At 39.0% G+C, this 21,137-nt stretch overlaps 1 protein-coding gene across 2 annotated transcripts in view; it reads right to left on the reverse strand.

Annotated features, from left to right (window-relative positions):
• Positions 1 to 21,137, reverse strand: part of LOC109035983 (cyclin-dependent kinase 18) — an 83,236-nt gene that overhangs the window by 12,605 nt on the left and 49,494 nt on the right. For both annotated transcript variants that reach the window (XM_019049861.2, XM_019049862.2), the window contains 3 exons: positions 12,353 to 12,474; positions 8,114 to 8,299; positions 1,466 to 1,616 (listed from right to left, as the gene is read on the reverse strand). In XM_019049861.2, coding sequence (XP_018905406.1) covers positions 1,466 to 1,616; positions 8,114 to 8,299; positions 12,353 to 12,474 — 459 coding nt within the window. The remainder of the gene's footprint in view (positions 1 to 1,465; positions 1,617 to 8,113; positions 8,300 to 12,352; positions 12,475 to 21,137) is intronic.

Below are 21,137 nucleotides of genomic sequence, written 5' to 3' on the forward strand. Positions count from 1 at the left end.
AAGTCCCCTGTTTTGTTAATTTTTTCAGTTCCAGAGAGTTAGAATATTCTTTAAGAGTCTCCAGGCCTTTGTATGATGATCCTTTCAGGACATCATATCGCTTCAATTCTGTAGTGGTCAGAATTAAAAGGTCCTGGAACAAGTTACCATCTCATCTCGCTAAATCTTCTCTTGTATTTTCTCAGTTTAAAAATGTTTCAAAAGGGGAGGTGCTGAAATACTATGAAAATGTATTATAGGGTACTTTGTTTTCTATTTCATCTTTACTTCTTACTTGTTATCTTGTTTGTCTTCATTTAAGCTTTGTTTTTGTGCTATCTTATGTTTTGTTCTATTTTGTTTGGGCTTTAGCCCGTTATATAGATAGATAGATAGATAGATAGATAGATAGATAAATAAATAAATATGAATCGAATGGGACTGTTGCATGCAAGAGATACAGCCAACTGAATACTTTCAGAGCGTAAATGCGCTCAAAAGTCATGTTTGTCACAACAAAAAAGTCTGAAGTCCACTCCTCAGCAAGCAATCTGTGTAGTTTGTAACACGTTTTTTCAATATTAGCCCATATGCGGGCAGTTTTTCTTAGTGACCTGCAGTCAGGTTTTCCCGGAGAATGACCTAACCTAAATAAACAAACAATCTCGCGAACTGTTATAAACTCTCCTTGCAGAAGATTTGAATTAATTCAAACCTTTTGTTTTTGCAAAATAAAGAAAGAAAAAGGAAACAAATGCTTGAAAATGATTGAAATTGTGCGGTAGATAAAGTTAGTGGAATCGTTTGTTTATTCAAGTTAATATTTCTTCCTCCTCTGCCTGTGCAATCCTGGTCGGCGTTGGCTGAAAAAAGCTACTCGCAGACGCGGGAAACTTGAAAAAGCATGTTACAAACCACACAGATTGTGCACTCAGGAATGAATTTCAGACTCTTTGAACGTGCCCGACGTAATTTTCGTGTGATTTTACCCATAAAAAGTACATTTATTCTGCCGTGCTAAGGAAAAACGCCGTATGAGCCCTCAGAAGTTGCCACATTTCCTTTGATAAAAACACGAATATTCGCCCTGGTAAACTTATGAATATATTTCTTCCAATTTTTTAGACAATTTTGTTCGCAATTTAACTAAAATATCTGAAAATTTCAAGGAAAAATATGCACAACTTTCTTCAAAAATACATGTTTTATTCGGGGAGATTTGGCAACTCTTGAATGTTCATGCGGCGTTCTTCCTTAGTACGGCAGTATCATTTGCTTGCAATAGACCCATTTTGAGCACTATATAAAAATATTTAAATGGATTATCAATTTCAAACAGACAAACTATCGAGGATAGATCATCATATGAAACATGTCACAATTAGACAAAGTTTTATGAACGTAAAACCCGAATGAAAATGTCTCTTTCAAGTTTGAAACTTGCATGAATATTATTCTAGCAGATTAGAAAAAATTTTCAACAAACCTATATTCGCATGTTTCAGTTCTTTTAGTAGTGAGACTTCTCGGAGGGCTGTGCAAGGCGCTCCTTCCTCGTGTTCCAGTCTTATCTCTTTTAGTGCCACACGGGAACCGGTTAATCTAGATTTTCCCTTGAACACTGTTGCATAGGAGCCCTGAAGAACAGACAGAGATAATAAGAATTTTTTTAAAATTGCATACAAATAAATAGCACATTTTGAAGCTCAGTGAAAAAATTAACAACAATGAGTGGAAGCCTAAAAAATGTTGTACTTAGAAAAATTGGGCACCTTGAGAGTCTAAAAAATAAGATAATAGTAAAACTCAGAATAACATTGCAGGAATTCTGTTATTACAGTGTTCAACCTTTCTCTCTCTGCCCCCCCCCCCCCCCCCAATCAATCACAGCCATCCAATTCTTGTATTAATAGGATCTGAAGATTTAAGACAGATGACCTCGAGAAATAAAAAATAGCAGCTCCTAAAACTCTTCATGATTAGTGGCACTACCATAGCTATGCAAGAGCAACAGAAACAAGTGTTGATTTCATTAAAGGTGCGGTAAAAATGGAAAATGTCTGTTTTAAGGGTTTCAATTTCAATTATTGAGCATGAAATCGATCATTCACCCAAAAATGACATGTATGAAAATATGAATTTTGTTTACATAAGAAACGTTTCCTAAGTTTACGATAATATTCCCCCAACAAGATATATTTCCCCATTGTATTTAGAAAGAAATGCAAAAAATATTATACTTGGTCAAAAACCCATTGATAGGCAAGTTTAAATTGGGAAAGATAGCAAAGGTTATCAGTGTATGATAAGGAAGGAGGTGTGCTTTAATGAGTTTCTGAAAGAGAATCAATAATGAATAAAATGCTTATTCACGACCATTCATCAAGCTTGAGGGAAATTAATTAACTGATAAACTAAAAATCTGACGCAAAGAAATTACTTAAAGTGCTTCCAGGCAGAAAGAGAGAGAGAGAAAGAGAGAAAACCGCACATTTTCCGACAAGACGAAATACTTGATTACTCATTTACGCAATGCTACTCAAAATAAAAAAACATACTCTAAAAATAACTGAGGATGTTAGAAAAAAAAGGCACAAGAAAGAAGGACAAAAATAAAGCAAAGATAGACTAAGACTGTCGATATTCATACAACGTAGGGTATGGGATCTTTTGCAAATTAATTATCTTTTAACATTCGGATTCTTCTTATGAGAAATCTGATGCTGAATGGATGCTTTACCTACTATGACATACACTGGATTCCAGCTAGACCAAATTTTTAAAAAAGTAACCAACCAACAGCACATGAAAAAATGAATGTTAACAATTCCTATGATGGGAAAATGACATTTCCTCCTGTGTTCAGACTGATATGGAAGCTCTGACTATTTGGTGTACGCTGTAATAGATCATTCTTCGGTGACAATACTACACATTCGGAGCAAAGTATCATTGTTGACAAAAATGAATATTTCTGGAATTAAAAGTTTTTATTATTTAGGGATGAAACTTTTTAGCATTTTTCATAGTGAAAACTTTAAAAAGGGCAGGAGGGGAATTATGAAGTTTAAGTTAAAGAAGTTCAGATTTATTAATTGAAACCTGTAATTTTCAATACCTTATTTCGTACAAGCTGATTCTTAACAGAATTTTCGAGAAGTTTTTACTTTGAATAATAAAAAAGCATGATGTATGAATAATGTGGAATGAGGGAGAAAGAGAATAGCAAAAGAAGAGGACAGTTCTGATTGTGAGTGGTTTTCTATGATACAGAGCAAATGAGGAAAAAGTTTAAGAAATAGATGAATGAAGTCAAGATCCCATGAGAGAAAAGATAAGTGAAAGTTAGATAAGGAAAACAATATTCTTCACTGGCACACATCTGTGTTGAATCAAATGTTTCCAAAGTACACGATGAGATTTTTTCAACTGAAGTTAGTTGTATCTATTTTCAAACAGAAACTGACATAACGCTTATAATTATTCTTCTAGTGATTTTTTTCCCTTCCATTGATGAACGATATATCTTTTTGCGTCTTACTTGAAATGGACTAAGCTTGATAGGCGTAAATAATTAGTTTCACAAGGTCGTGTAAGAGACGCTTTGACTTTTATCAATGACGCTTGTTTGAGTACCAAACGTAGATCTTATGATTCTTTCAAACTGGTGCTTCTAGAAACTGTATAATTTAAAGAGAGAAAGTTGATCTTCTTGCGATGGATAGAGCAGATTTGTAAATACGCCCATGAATTGGAGTTAAGTAATGTTCCAAAAAATGTCATCCAAAAATAATGTTTCGGCCCGGATACCATTGGCAGACACACTTCTGTAGGTAGTCCCAGAGCCAGTTACAGAATTTTTGCGTCAAAAATATTTTGATTGAGTTTTGGAACAATTCATGAGGATAATGATTTTGCACCTTTAGCTTCAAGAAATTCATCCATTTTTAAAGGAACAAAAATAGAAACCTCTAGGCTGGATGATGATGGATACATTGTGTGTGTGTAAATTATATTCTGCTTTGAAACATTGTTCGTAGACAAAAAAAGCATGTTTTCTCTGCCGGTAAGAGCAATATTTTGAATGCCAGGCCATAACCGGTTTGGAGCTTTTTTCATCGAAGGTTGTCCTCCCACCCAGAGGGAGCAGGAAATACAAGGGGCAGGATGCAGGGAAATTGACCTCCTCCAGGTTACATTTGCAAGATTTAAAACAATTGGGATTAAAGAAACCTGAGAGTACGTCTAATCTGCAGACATATTGGGCCTCTTTTATCTCTAATAATTTTCAGAGGAGAAGAATGCTCAAAAATTAGAGAATGACCGAGAAAAAGAAATAAAACAGTAGTGGTAAAGATAGAAAAAGAGATTGAAAAAGGTACTGACTTTCTCGGTACACAGCTTAGTTTAATACCCCCCCCCCCCTTTCTTTCTTTCTTTCATCTTTTAAAAATAAGGACTGATCTTCCCTTTCATACACTTCATGGCTGTAAAACTACTTCAAACCGATTTGATCGTGGACCATTGATAAATGCTTATTGTACTCTGGCTATACCTTGTTATCAGTAAACACCTCTGACTAATAAGGCCTCCGGGTTATCAAGCAGCGCGTATTAAAAGCACACAATTTAAGAAAAGCAATTACATTTGAATCATTAGAAGCTCCGAACTAACCTAAACCTACAAGGAGACCAAAGAGCGGGCAAGTCATTGTTGTCTCCTTGCTGATAATAATGAGGTATTACAGGTTATTATCGAGCCTCTTATGTAGACAAATGAAAATGCACGAGAGCATATTCATTGAAGTCATTTATGAGTGAGTTAAAACGCCAAAATTAACCAATGCTCTCACGAACATGAAAGCTGTTCAGCACTAGCATTGATTTACAATGAAGTTTTAGCCTCTAATAATTATCACTAGATAAACTTTATTTTCTCCTGCTCGGACTAAATATTGATGCATCCTCAAATCCTCGTCAATAGATAATTGTTGGATCGGGACACCTTGTTAACACATAGTCTGATTGAAAAGTCAAAATTTATGTTTATTTCCATACTAGAATAGCTGCTAAAAATTAACCAAAAAAATAAGTTGACTTGCATACTGTATAACATATCAGCCCTCAAAGAGAACTGTCCTATTTTTAGCCTTTTCAGTGGAAGTGATTTTTCTAGAAGTGATTTAAAATTTAATAAACTTCTTACGAATCCCTTTTAAAAAATTTTTTGACTGTTGGAGATAGTTTAAAACAAAAATTGTGTCTCACTAGTACTCTCAGTGAAAAAATGTATACACTGCAGGAATCTGGCAATCTTTGAACCTATTGGTTTTGATTACGCAAAGCATCTGCTTCTAATCTGGGAGCAGTCATGAAATTTCGCATTTTTTTAACGTCAGTAAAATTAGGTTAAAAGGTCAATGCCTAATTAAAATCTGAGTAAGTAAGGGAAACACAGAAGATACTCGTTACTTGAAAAGGAAAGAAGAGTGTGCTCAGGACTTTTGCTGTATTTGCTTTTTTGTGTAACAGTCGCCGGCAACGTTTCATTTCAAAATTTTAATTTGATTTTTGCACCATTTTTCAATTTTGTTTACACTTGGAGTAGTTATCAGCCGAACACGGTTTTGACCCATGGAGAGTGATAAGTTTCCTTGGATTTCAACGGTGACTTTGTGAAGTGGTCTTCTCAAGGGCATAGTCTCATAAAAATTATTTTCACGAAAAATTTAAAACGTGATTTTTCTTGAAATTGAACAAATGCATTTATTTAGCTGAGGGGGACAGTCTCAAGCTTCTGTGGGGTTTCCAAACTTTTCAGGGTAGGGTAAAATTATATAATTATTTTCGCTTTTTCCTGACTAAAAAACTTTCCCTAATTTTCCGTGACCTATAAACAAAACTTCCAGTTAGATTTTTTTCTATTATTCCGCTTGCTTTCGTTAAATTGCGGACGGAATCTCCTCTTAAAGAGGCTCAAATTAAGGAAAAAGACACTCAATAGTTGTTGCACACTCGATTTTTAAGAGATTAAATTGCGACAAGATCGAGGATAATCGCTTTGATGTTGATGATTCTGGCGATTTTATCGCCAAAAATTGCAACTTAATTTCAAAATATCGCAATTTTTCCGTTGAAAGATGCTACTTGGGACCATGCTGTAGGTTCCCTGATTTTCCAAGTTTGCAAGACTCTGGAGGACGGATGCCCACGTAGCACGGTGCAACGAAGATATTGAAAACTTTTTTTACCCTTAAATTGCAATATTTTCACATCATTTAGTCGATTTATGCCGATTTTAAACAATCAACAAAATGAGCTCCATGTGTCAGAAAGGTAGGCAATATGCAATGCAATGAAAAATAACAACTTACTTCAATTTTATTGCAATAAGTTTCAATAAACGGGGCCCATTCAAATAGGAGCTAGGCAACATACACAACACTCAGTGGAATTGCAATAGTTTTACAGTGCAATTGCTACTTATTGTAATATGTGCTACTTGGGATGCTTTAAGCCGGTATCAGACGATCAAAGTAGAGCTCTCAAAGTGGAGTCGCGTGTTGTCACGTGACCCCAATGATGCCGCAATCACACGCTGAATTAAGCGGCTGGATGTGGAAGTCAACAGTCAGCGCTCAACAGCTGAAATTTCACTAGTTCGAATTATTTTCATCCAAATGTGTATCGCCCTGGATAGACGATCAAAGTCTCGAACCAATTCCGATCAAAGTAGCACCGAAGTGTCGGGAGTCATCAGTCTTAAACTCATTAATTTGCTTCATTTTAAAATGAAAACTTGGCAGAAATGTTTCCTGTGGCAGGAAATGATGAATGGTGGCACTCCATTCTGATCTTACTTTGAACAAATAAGTGCGGCCCGTCAAAATTTGATGGTAGATGGTGACCATCAGTCATCAGCATGTCTACTTTGGTCGGAATTGGTTCGGAATTTGATCGTCTATCCAGGGCTCATCAAATCTGTTCGAAGAGTTCAGACAAATCCGACATTATCCGATGGTCGCTGAGAATCGTTGCTGAATTTTGCGCGCGGGCATCGGGCCGATGATTTTCACATTCAAGCCACATTCAGCGTGTGATTGCGGCATGAGGCAATGAGAGGGCCAATGGAGGGTCACAAGACCCCATTTTGAGAGCTCCACTTTGATCGTCTGATACGGGCTGTAGGCTCCCTGGTTTTCCAGGTTGGCAAGACTCTGGAGCAGTGTTCGAAACTCACAGCGCCTAAAAAATCAGCCATGGCGCCTAAAAAATGAAAGTTCTGCGCCAACGCGGCCCCTAAAAATCTGAATTTTCATATCAGGTGATTATTCGAAATTTTCAGCACTGCAAGTGAAAGCTTTTTCTTTTCTTCACGATTTCATCCTGTGCTTTTGTCTTCCCCCAAGTTACAGCTACTTACTAGTTCTGTTACGAAAACATCTTGCGTCTAACTTTTCACTAAATGCGCCGTCATAAATGGGCAAAAAGTCAATTTGGCCCCTAAAAAATCTTCAATGGACCACTAGACAAGGTACGAATTTAAGCGTTCTGATACATGTTTCTTAACCAGAATTTCACGTAAAGCACGATTCGCGCAACGAAAACTACTGAAACAAACTCCAAACGAAGAATTAACGTTTTATTCACATTGGCACGAGGAATTGAACTGCCGCGACAAGAACTCAAAGCTCTACGTGAGTCAATGCGCACTATAACGGTTTCAGCAAGCTCTCAATGAGAATGTTCATTTCCACCATGTGTTGTTCAAACTATAGCAATTTGCTACAGCTGAGCCAAAGCGTCAAGACTGAGGTTGCCAGATTTTTGCATGCAGAATGTCATGATAACGTTTGCGCGCGATGTGAATCACGCAGTATTGAGTTTCATGAGCGGTGTTTGAATCACGCATAAGATCATTGAATATCTTGGAAGGATTGTTTGGTAATTTCGTGTGTGCGTCGTATTTTACGTGAAATGTTGGTTAAGAAACTGTCAGATGCTGAAATCACCTTTCTGTGGCCCATGGCGCCTAAAAATCGGGCTTGATGCGGCACTTGGCTCCTAAAACTCAAAGGTGAGTTTCGAACACTGCTCTGGAGGAGGGATGATGGAAAGGAGGGTGAGCGACGTACCTGTCCGAGTTTGTTGAGCTTGACGTAGGTCTCCTTGCGTCCGAATCCGATCTCGGAGAGGGACTGGCGGCGGGAGGCCCGGGTGAGCGGGCCGTCGGTCCCGGTCGGGCTGGAGTTGCACTTGGAGAGGAAGTCCTCGGGCAGGTGGAAGTTGGCCGGGAGGGACAGCCGCTTGTTGATGTCCTTCTGCAACACAATCTCACCGTTACTCCCGAACAGGAACGTCAGAAGCGGGTGCTTCTTGCGGGGGCGCGTCAGGACCATCGTCGGATGCTGTGCTCGGGGACTGAGATTCGCTCGGGGTTCATGGGCGCCGGGCGCGGACTCACTGACGGCGGCAGATCATCCCGACGTCCGTTATCGCCCGCCTCCTTATCATTGCTCCCCCTTATCACTCTATCAGGTTAAATATAACCTGGCCGCCGGATAGTGCGTAATACACAATATTCATGCGTCGCACAGTGGGTGCCCACCAATAAGGAACCAGCCCGATTATAGTGTTTTCAAAACTCTGCAACTTCAGCAGCCCGACCACAGACTTCGACTTCCATCGATATTGATAGAATTCAGTTCCATTCAAATGGGGTATTTCATTGGAATGGAACTGAGTTCTATCAATATCGATAGAAGTCAAAGTCTGTGGTCGGGCTGCAGGGTGTCGACTAAAAGAGGCTGCCCAAAAATCAGTACTTTCACAGTACTTTTTCAGTACTTCCCGAGAAATTCAGTACCTCCTCAACGGAAAAATTCAGTACATTTTCAGTACCTCCATTTGACGCAATTCAAAAAATGTCAACATTTTGAATTTCTCTCTCAAATTGCGACGAAAATGAAAAATTCCGGACCTTCTAACGGAATTTCCGCACTTTTACAGTACTTCCGGACCGTCCTTGAAAAATCAATACTATTTCCGAACTTTCCGGAAATTTCGGACTTGTAGACACCCTGAACTTCTTTTTTCTTTTAAAAATACGTAATATATGTAAAGTATTGAAATTTACACCATTGCTTTCCTTTAAAATTAACAATTATTGGGTGGGGAGTAGAGACTATTTGCTATTCTAGGAGATTTTTTAGATAATTAGGAAGAAGCAACATTTTTACGACACAGTGATCACGCCGGTTCCTTCTTGCTAAATGCGATCCAGTGGACCGAGTCAATGGCAAAGGTCGGACAAGAACTTTTTGACTAAAACTACAAATTTTCATGTTTATTTTGTCAAATTTCAAATTTGAGGGGGAGTTCCATGCGGAAAATTTGACGAGGAAACCAATGGAACCACTTTTAAACATCAACATTTCGTTTCAACAGAATTAAAGGCTTTTAAAGTTTTCGAAGTTTGTCCGACTACTCCGATTGATTCGTTCCATTATTTGGATTGCATTTTGCAAAAAGGAACCAGAGGCATTGCAATGGTGCTAAGATTGTGCAACTTCATCCTTTGCAATAAAATTACTGAAACCGTGAAAAAATATGACATTTACATGATAATTGTTGTCTTGAATCTATAGTTTTTAGCGAGTAAAATAGGAACTGTTAATGAATAATCAAGTTTTTCTTGCAAAACAAAAGAAGATGCATAATTTCAGCAACATTGCAAAGCTCCTGGTTCCTTTTTGCAAAATGCAATCCATTTATGCGTCGTTGCCGCAGGCGAGCTCTCGTCCAAATGGATTACATTTTGCAATAAGGAACCACTATCTCTAGCTTTCCCATAAAAGCACGTATCTGCACAAGGAAACCAACGGCTCATATGTGGTATCTAAAATGAGCCAGAAATAGTGGTTCCTTATTGTAAAATGTGGTCCAAATGATGGTCAGATAACTCGGGAAATGAAAACATGAGTTCTAAACTGGAGTGTCTACTAAAATTCATTCGGATTTTCCTGAGTTTTCCCGAAATTTTAAAAGGAAGGAGGGGTATCCATAAGGGCTGTTTTGGGGCCCACTATGAATTTCCTCAACTCAACGATTCTTCTCTCATTACACATATTACTCATTACACGGTCTATACACTTTGCGGAATGTATCATGATTTATGATCATTTTCGATGTCTTTCCGCGTCTGACTTTGGCCTAAAATAGTGGGTTTGAAGGCCGATTTTGGAGGAAAACGCGGGTTTACAGTCGAATGCCAAAAAATCCGCTTTCCCCCCGCTTCTTTCGGCCTTCAGGCCTATGTGTTAAGGCCAATGTTAGACCTGAAAAGGGACCGAATAAAACCAATATAGACCTCCAATGAGAGAGAAATTGTTGAGTTGAGGGTACTCAGCTGGGGTGGGCCCAAGAGTGGCCCTTGTGGATAACTCTCCTTTTCAGATTTTCTGAGCAAATAAATTTACACTGGTTTGCTTTAACAAACCAACATTTGAACGATTGAATCAAATGTTCGAAAAATTCTTGAAACACTTAAAATTATCTGGATTACATTTTGCAAAAACGAACGAACGATCTTTGGCTCTCCCACAAAAGCACGTATCTGCATAGGGAAACCAATGACGTGTATGTTGTCTCTAAAATGGGCCACAAATAGTGGTTCCTTATTGCAAAATGTAATCCATCTGATCCAAGACCGATTTTACGGTGGTTCCAGATGACATCGGCTCCCTATAATTCGTCGGGCTTTTCTGGATTAACTGACGGTAAAGACCCTCATCCTCAGCGCCATCAGGCGACATTTCAGTCGAATCTTAGTCGACTGTTGAATCGTTCTGCAAAGAAGAACCACCTTCATAAGTTTCATTTCGAAATGCACTTTGACTGCATTTTGCAATACGAGACTATACTACTTCTCACTCATTTAAGAAACAACATATGTTTGTTTCATTCTTATGCAGATGGGAGTTTTTCTGGATGATGGAGATCAATCACCAATTTGCAAAAAACGGCAAAAATAGTATTAATTAAGTGTGGACGAAAAAATTGGATGAATCGTCCTGAAACCGCGGAGATCTGACGAACATAATCCCTCGGACCTTTCACTGATTTTCTTCTCTACTAAGCTGGAATGTTCCGTAAAAATTTCGGGGAGTATCATCCATTGCTTTTCCATAAAACAAATAAAACAAGAGCGGAGATTTTGAAAAGTCGAAATTAAAATACGTGTTGAGCAACTTTGACCATGAACACATATGTTGAAATTGGGGAGATTGACCTGTGCGTGGAGCGTGTTTCTAGCCCCGTTCTGCATTTTCGTGCAACTCGACAACAATGCGCGGCATCGTACGAGCCTAAATGCGTTGTGAAAAATGAACCGAATCAAATGGCGATAGCATTTTATTTATAATATGGTCCATTGCGAGGTTTCTGTTCCACTTAGCACAGTTGTCTCACCGGGGATGTGTAATTGGGAACAATCGAAAATTCCGATTAGGGCTGATTGGGAGGAACGGAATGGGCGCACGGTGCACTATCGGGATCGGGTGTATTTATGTCGTCCTGATGGCCACTGTGATGACATTACGGCATGGGAACATTATGCAATTAGATAATCTGGAACTTCAACATCGCGACAACGTTATTAGATCGCGCCTGCGGCTTAATTTTCCACTGTGCCTTTTCCCGAGAAAGCCGAGATGTTGACCTTTCGTCTTGTTTGGCTCTTTCACTAATCCGCAGATAAGATACAGGGGTATGGAAAACACTTAACAGTAACAGACTGATTTCGTGGCTACGTCACTCTCGATAAATTCTACACATCCATGGTTTCAATGTAAACAAAAACATAACCTCAAGTCCAAATTCTGTGTTGGGCCCACAGATGCAAAATGAAAGTTCAACGATTTTTCAAAGGCTGCGTATGCAACCCGCAAAAACCACCCGAAAGTTTGATAAGAAACTTTGAAAGACTTATGATTTTCCCCCCAGAAATTTTAAAAGTAAAATTTCACTGTTTCTATGCGTTTAATGGCATATTGAGCCCATTGTAGACTTTGTTTTAAAAAAAAATACGTGAAATTTCATCTCATGAGGTTCCATAAAATTTCGCATCGCTGGTTTGGTCGTAGAGGGATGAAAAAAAAGGTGTCAAAATTTGGGGCTTGCCTGAGAGGCGTTCGGCAAACCTAGGTTTGCCGGTAACAGGCATAACATTTTCTTTTTAGCTGATCTACAAGAATCAAGCATCAATATATGATTCTGTGACGGGTGCAACTGACCCATTGCAAGAGACAGTGCAGCGTTGCTATAACAAGGTCATACAACTGGAACCATCGAGTTTGATTATCATGTCTCCTTACCTCAATTAACCTATTATCTCTACTTCTAAGCGGTGAGGGTACTTCTTCCGAAAGTCCGTCCGAAGCTTCTTCTGATTCTTCACCGGACACAAAGCCTAATCCTGAATGCTCGTACAGTACACCTGCAACACAAACGAAATTTATAACAGTGAGTACGAGCCAAGCTTGTATGGTTATATATAATTGCGTTTTTCGAATAGATAACTATTCGCGCTCTGCGGCTTGTTTGTTGCCTATTCGCAGAAATGGAAGGCGAACTTCAATCGGACAACTGCCATTATGTTACCTATTCGCCGAAATTGAAGGCGAACTACAATCGGAAATCTGCAATTATGTTGCCTATTCGCCGAAATTGAAGGCGAACTTTAATTGGACATCTGCAATAATTATGGTTACCCACGGTAACCACGGTCACTTTCTATCGACTACATGAGAGTTTATAGTGCAAGATAAATGTGTCTTATACGAACGATAACTATTCGTGCTCCGCGGTACATTTGTTGCCTATATAGGAAATCGAAGGCGAACCTAAAGTTAACTAACTAAAGGGTTCACAACAGAGAATACCGGTTCAGCTCAATCGAGTTCCGAAAGGATTGAAAGGGTGACAAGTTATGTTGAACATCAAAAATCCCTTATTTACCCTGACTTTTTGGGGATTTTCAGCAAAGAAATTCCCTAACTTTTTGATAAAAAATGCAGTAGTATCTCCATCCGAACTATACTCCAAGATTTTAGCTGATTTTAGCGCTAGATATTAGAGTACATGCACAAGCCAGAGGTATGGTTGAGTCAGCTGAAAGTGTGGTTGGATCAACCATTCCTCTAGCTGGTGCCCTCACAGTCAGCATGAGTGTGGTTGGATTAACTATACCGCTGGCTGGTGCCTTTACACTCCTAGCTAATGCGACTACTCTTATGGCTGGCGTCAAAATCCGCTAGAAGTATAATTGAGATGGCGATACCTTTCTTTTCAGTGCATTTTATAAAATGAAAATCCCAAACATTTCCCTGACACATTCAGGTAAAATTCCCCAACAATGTTGGATAGGCCAGATGGTTAAAAATACATAATTTTGAACAATTTTAACGCTAAATTTGTTGTTCGAAACGTCAAACCCATTTTAGAAGGCAAACAAGCTAGAAATCCCCTAACATTCCCCGTTTTACCGATATTCTCTGACAGAGGCAACCCAGGAAGAAATAATTGCAAGGCTCTACGACAAAGATCCCATTTTCCCCCAACGTTTATCCTGATTTTTCGAGAGAATTTCGCCCAGTTTGATATACATTTGAGGGAGTTTAGCAAAATTGTATACATCAGCAGACTGTAGATTAATGGTGATCGGATCATATTCTTCACTCAATGTTGTCAAATTGTGGGATTATAGAAATAGTACGTAATTATTGCGCAGCCGCAGTAAGCACTATTTTGTCCTACCGGTAGGGGGGGGGGGGGGGGGACTCAGTCGTTGATAAAAAGTCGAAGGAGGCTGCGTTACCGGTCGAGGCGATTGCGGGAACTGGGGCGATTCCAGGAGATGAGGAACACTCCCGTGCTAAAGGAACAACGCCGTATGAACATTCGAGAGTTGCCACATTTCCTTCGTTAAAATGTTCATTTTTCGGGAAAGTTATGAATATTTTCCTTTGAAATTTTCAGGGACTTTACTTGAAATTGCAAACAACATTATCTGAAAAATCGGAAGAAAAATATTCATACGTTTACCAGGAAATTCGTGTTTTATCAGGGAAAATTTGGCAACGCCTGAAGGTTCATACGGCGTTTTTCCTTACAACGGCAGAACAGGACGAAGAGTTAGGATGAGAATCGGGATCCAGAGACTGGTGCGTCAAAAAGGGAGCTAATACGAGGAGTGAAGACAGACGATACCCAGGCACAAAATAATGGGACAGGAAAAGAGGGAAAAGAATCAGCTTGAAATCTCCTCTAGCGCTCACTGCCGTCTTACGGAGGAGAGCATTATTACGCCCGAAATTCTGAAATCCAGTTTCCTTGAAAATTCGACAAAGCCGCGTTATTAAATGAATAGAGAATTTGCAGGTGTCTTAAATTTTGTGAATTTCATCTTTAAATGATACTACTAGAAAAACCGAGTAGGAGGATATCTTTGGTTTCTAAATTGGACAAATATTGGAGAAAATAACCTCATCTGCTAAAGTACATGGTTTTAAATGGAAAATCCCTCCAGATGACGTCACAAGGCGGCAAATTTTCTCATTTTTAAATCTATTTTTTCCAATTTCCCATGTCAGAAAATTTTTTTGAAAAATACTGCGAACTCGGCTCATTAGGCACTCTTAAATGAAGCAATAAAATTTCTGTGTGCAGATTCTCTACTGCTACAGCAAAATCCATCTTATTTGTAGACCATCTTAGGATACCGCGGCTAGGATAGACTCCGGGCTTCCACAAGAATAACCGAAGGGCCACATGAAATGGGCCAGAATTTAACGATATTTATAAAAATTGATCTCGAGCGTATCAGGGGGCGAATTTTGTCGGTCCTCCCACCGCACTTAAATAAACTTCGGACGAATCGCGGGTGCACTAAAGTCCGACATGGCGCCTCTGATTGACCGGTGATGCGGTTTGGACAAACATAATCGATGGATGTTGCACCTCCGTGTGAAAGATCCGACAAAATTCGGCCCCTGAAGTTTTCTGGTGCAGAGCAACCCTTGAAGAGTATCGGCCATGACATGGGATGGAATAGGATTTAAGAGGACAGGGTTCCCATAATTTCTTCATCTTCAAATTCCCTGACTTTCTCCGATTTGCCCTGACAACTTTGGCTTTTTCTTGCCTCCAAAATTTTTTCATTCCGTTACCTTCCAACGAAAATTCCGTTTTTTGCATTATTAATGCGCTTAAGTTGGCTGGCCTTAGGAAAAAATTCCCTTGATTAGATATCAAATTATGAATAAAGACATTCAGCAATTGGGTAAAAGATGTCAAACCTTAAAAATGACCTGAAAGGGTAGACAGTAGGAAGACCAGTGACATGTTTTAGCAATTAGTAGATGTGTCACAAATTCCCTGACCTTTCCCACAAATTCCCTGACATTTCCCACGAATTCCCTGACTTTTCTCGGTCGTCGCGAATTTCCTGACTTTCCCGGTTTTCCAGATGGCCGGCAACGCTGCTGGTGAAGTTAGTAAAAAAAAAAAAAAAAAAAAAAAACTAATAAGTGTATGGGGTGGAAGGAATCAATTTGTAGTTCACACAAATTCCGTGGGAAATTCTAACAGTTTTCGGTATTTCAGAATGGATGCTGCTGGAAAAAAGTTCCAAGAAATAATTCCTGTTTCAAGGTGTCGGAAAGTACGGCGAGGAAAATCTGGCAGCCGAGCCAGGCAACGGGAGGTGAGTAACGCAAGAGGGATGGGGTGAGTCATGGAAGGAGCATCTGGAGTTCTGGAGACTCAAGGAGACACCACCGTTGCCAAACTGGGCCACTTGCCTCGAACGAGCTGATGCCGATGACGATCTCCTGAAATTCAGAGGATGATTTCACTGAAAATAAGAAAAGGTGATCGAGAGTCTTCATTCGATCGTCCATATTTTCTAAAGCCTGAACGAGGAAACCGGGAAAAATTGACTCGGACAAGAGTCAGTTAAACCTAAGCACACAACACAAACTGAACTGAAACTGTGCTCGAACGAGCTTTTCCCCTCTGTACTGAGATTTTCAGCTTTATGCTGAGTTTGTAACGCACGTTAGCAAAAAAACTCCAACATACTAAACACACTACGGTCTGATTGGGAGTCAATCATGATCTGGATGTATCGTATTTTCCGAAAAACAAAACTTGGTGTTTTAGCACGACCTGTGGGAACGACCCAACACAGAGCTGAATGAAATTAAACAACTGAAAATCTACGTTCTCATGTATAATTTCTATTCTGATTATTCGGCGAATGGAGAATTTGCATGCAAATTTTGTATTGCTTCATCTGAAAGTGCTTAAGAGCTGATTTCACAGGATTTTTTATAATTTTTTTCTGATATGGGAAATAGTATAAAAATAGATTTAAAAGTGAGAAAATGCACCGCCAGTGACGTCATCTGCGGCATTTCCCATTTAGACACATGTATTTTGCAGATTAGATCATTTTGTCATATCTTCTCCAATAATTGTTCAACTCAAGAACCAAGGGTATCCTCGTGTTCAGTTCACTCTGTAGTTTACACTTAAACACGAAATTCATCAAAGAGACACCTGCAAATACTCTATTCCTCTATGTTTCAAAGTTTTCCGGCAAGATGAAATTTTTTTCGTTTTCACAGTATTTTCCATAAATGCTCCGGTGCTCAGAGAATACAGAATCGTTTTAAAATAATTTCAGTACTTAACCGCGAGGTCATTACTTCAAAAAGTGAAAATTGTATTTTATTTTAGATTCTTTTTTAATAAATTACATGAGCCTTCAAAGAATTTTACCGCTTGATTAGCATTGCCTGCGCTTAGTTTTCCTTCTTCCTGGTCGTACTAGTTCTGTACGATCTATTTATTAAAAATCTGACTCGATTCGGTTTTCGATTTTTGCTTTGAATGCAGAAAGAAGAGATTAGAATTTTCTTCTGACGCAATCAAGCTGACAACGCGGCTTCACAAGAACTCAAAGAATGAGCATATCGAGCGAGGGCCGCTTAGTTTTGGTTAAAAAGATTGTCTGGCATAGTTTTATGGCTTTCTGGTGAAAACACCGTCAGGAAGTACGCGAACATGCCATTTTCCGAGGCACTCTCGCGCTGAAGACCAGTTTAACACCAGTTACTTCACGACTTACACACCGCACACACTCTCAGGATCACCCCATGTGGGTGCTCAGATTAAGGAGTAATAGTTAAATAAAAATAAATAAAGAAATAATAAAAAAAAAATAAAAAAACACCTCCGTTTATTATGCTTTTTTTCTCGATGAATATTGAACAAACTAATTTACTACAGTAAAAATATTTCCTAGTGAGTCATCACCCCTCACCCCATGACAAAAAACAAGATAAGACGCCTGGTGGGTTGAGACGAGACAAATCAAGAAATCTAAGATACAGAGAACGGACTCTTAAAAAATGAATGATGAAAAAAAAAGAAAAGAAAAAAAATAGAGCAAACAAATTGGATCGAAAAGTTGACGATGGAAACGCGGTGTTGCGAATCTTTCGCCTTAATTTGGACGTATTTATGCTAAAAGGAAGTATGTCCCACGCAAACCCTATGCACATAGTTCCTTTCAGCATAAATACGTCCATTTGACAAGCATGAATCATGGATTTCATCAGAATCAGTTCAACTGCATATGGACTGCATTTTGCAATTTGGAAGTATAAATTCTGGCTCATCTGAAAAAACACTTATGTGCATAGGGAAACTAATGACACATACGTTGTTTTGAAACCGGACCAGAATTTATAGTTCCAAATTGCAAAATGCAGTCCATTTCACGTTGCCTATTTTCATTTTATTTTTCATTTTTTTGACTGGCACTGAAACAACCCAACGCCTTAGAACTTTTATCGAATTTTTCATAACCTACACAGAATATGCTTACATCATTTTGACTCGGAATGTTGCATAATTTTCTTGTAAAAAATAAAACATGCGAGGAAATTAACCAAACGCCCGATGTTGTTATAGTTAGACTAATGATGTTTAAATTGGTCCGAAAAGAATAAGGCAGATTGTCGCATGAAAATAGACTGGAGGGAGTGCAGGGAATTGGTTATTCCTCTCCCCTCCCCTCCATCCCGGCTGCTTAAAAATTAGGACACTCTGAAGGAGAGTTAAAAAGATGCGGACAGAATCGCTCCTGAGACGAATCGAATCCTCGGAAAGTGATAGTTGGTTGAGACAAAGGAGTTTAAGTGAATCCTCAAGGGGATCGGTCGAACCTCTCTCAGGTCACGGTTGTCAAGACGACATTGCCAATGGAGACCGTTTTCCCGAAAATCCTCCCAAGTGAGGAGACTGGACATCATCTGATTGTCTTCTCATATGAAGATAATGGAAAATTTGCACACAACAATTTTATTGCTTCATTTGTGAGTGCCTAATGAGCTGAGTTTGCAGTACTTTTCATAATTTTTTTCTGACATGGGAAATTCGAGAAAAATAAATTTAAAAGTGAAAAAATAAGCCGCCATATGACGTTATCTGGCGGCATTTCCCATTTAAACACATGTATTTTAGCAGATATGGTTATTTTGTCATATCTTCTCCGATAATAGTTCAATTTACAAATGAAGGATATCCTCGTACTCAGTTTTCCGAGCAGTATCATTTTAAAGATGAAATTCTCAAAAGTTAAGACACCTGAAAATTTTCTATGGAGGGGCTTGGTGGACAAGGCGCATAAGTGCTTTTTTTTTAAAAAAAAATTGAGGTATTCATGAAATCAAGTAAGACTAGTGTTAAGGCATATTCTGTGAAAAAATTCGCTCCTAAATTCCAATTTTTAAACATCAAAAAGTCAGTTTGAACTTTCTTTCCGCCATGCGGATCCACGCAAATTCGGAACTTTACACGAGTATACCTCGAAATAGAAAAAGCTGCACTTTTGCGCCTTGTCCTCGAATCCCCTCAACACTGCTGATCCCTGCAATTGCATGATTTGTCGTTCCTCAGGCGAAGAGATGTACTTCCATCCCGAGGACGCACAGTTAATTCAATCGATTGAATTTTTTAGAATAAGACACCGCAGTTTTCGGCTGAAAACTGTCCATTTTTGCGTTCGATCAAAAATGAAATTGAGGACTTTTTCGGTAGAAGGGCGTATGAGGTTAGCAATGCTGCTAAAATTGTGCAATTTTGTATAGCATTTGCGGCAGATGAAAATCATTTACTTCCTTACAATAGTGAGGGAAAACTCGGTGCAGATTCAGAGAAAAATTCAGAGCAGAGCTGTCAGATAACAGGGTTGTCACAGAATTTAGAAAATGAAATTCTCTGACATTTCCCTGTCACATTTTGGTGAAATTCCCTAACAATTGAAGATCTGACGGATGGTTAAGAAGGCATAATTGAAAATAGTTTTCAGGCAAAATTTGTTGGTCGAAACCTCAAACCCATTCTAGAAGGGAAATGAAGGTGATTAACAAATTTTCCCTGACATTTCCCGGCCTTCCCTTACTTTTTTAAAATTCCCTGACATTTCCCGGTTTCCCCTGAGTGTGGCAACCCTGGGATAAGTACCTTACAACTAGAGAACTTAATTGCACAATCTTAGGAGAATCGGAGGTCTTATACGCCACTTTACCGAAAAGAACCTCGATTACCGAAATTTGTCAGTTAGACATATTCACTAACTTCCGAATACTCCAAATATTTCCCGAAGAGGAGGAGAAGAGAGGTCGAATATATTCTCCGGGCGGGCGCCCTAGCCAAAAGCACCTCCATTTGTTTACCTATCTATGCAAGTCCTTTTCTATTTTTATTTCTCAAGATTGTTTACTTTTTCTCACCGATTTTCAACCGCCTTGCGGCGCCGGTTTTCCGAACCATCGATGATGACAAAAATTTAGCGAGTCAAGATCGATTTCGTCTCCCCCTCTTTCTTTTTCGTTCAGGCCCGCGTTCCTAAAATTCTCGAGTTGCTTTTGAAAGGTTTCAGGTCAGCGGGTGGATCCTCGTTCCAGCAACGTTAATTAATTAGTCCGATTATACACTTCGCTATGTCAGAGTTTCACTCATAATTTCCGGCTGGCCTTTTTGAACTTACGGAATGGAATGGGCGGTAGTTCCTCGCAAGACATATCCCGTAAGGCTCTAATGACACTTTTAAAAAGAACCATCGATTTGTTTTCTTTTATTTTTTTTTTAACTATTGAATATCATCATCACATCTATCTCATCTATTTCTTCAATGGATCATTTTAGATAGTGGTTAGATTGGGCCGAAACATTAAAAAATGACCCCAAACAAAAATTTTGGGATTTAAGTTGGAAAGGCGGATAATCAGAAAATTCCTGCAATGGGCCACTAGACAAGGTACGACATTAAGCATTCTGATACATGTTCCTTAACCAGAATTTCACGTAGAACACGATTCGCGCAACGAAAATTACTGAAACCAACTCCTAACGGAGATATTAACATTTTTATTTCACATTGGTTACGAGGAATTTGAACTGCCCGCTCACAAGAAACTCAAAGCTCTACGTGAGTCAAATCGCGCACTACAACGGTTTCAGCAAGCTTCTCAATCAAGCAATATTCATTTCCCACCATGTGTTTTTCAAATTATAAGTAATTTGCTACAGCTGAGCCAAAGTGTCAAGATTGAGGTTGCCAGATTTTTTTATCGTAGAGACGTTCATGGTAATGCTTGGCGCGCGATGTGAATCACGTAAAGCATTGAGTTTTCATGAGCGGGTGGTTTCAATTCACGCACCAAGAATCATTAAATATCTTCGGAAGGAGTTGTTTTCGGTAATTTTCGTTGTGCGCATCGTGTTTTACGTGAAATTTTGATGAAAACACATGTATCAGAATGCTGAAATTCGTACCTTGTCTACTGGTCCGATACATACTTCACTGTCAAGTGGTACTCATAAGAATGAAAACATCCATAAAAAAAAACCCATTCCCACAGATTACTCTGGCGAACTGGCATGCAATGTATCGCATCGATTCGGTCAAAGATCTCGGTTGATTTTGAATTTTTAGCCCCCAAAAATTACAATAGCGCCTGCGCATGAGCCTAATGAATCATTTTAAACCGAAAGACGGGACAAATTCATAGAAATGAAAGCAGAGAT

Source organism: Bemisia tabaci, chromosome 2 (genome assembly GCF_918797505.1).
Source record: "Bemisia tabaci chromosome 2, PGI_BMITA_v3".
NCBI lineage: Eukaryota > Metazoa > Arthropoda > Insecta > Hemiptera > Aleyrodidae > Bemisia > Bemisia tabaci.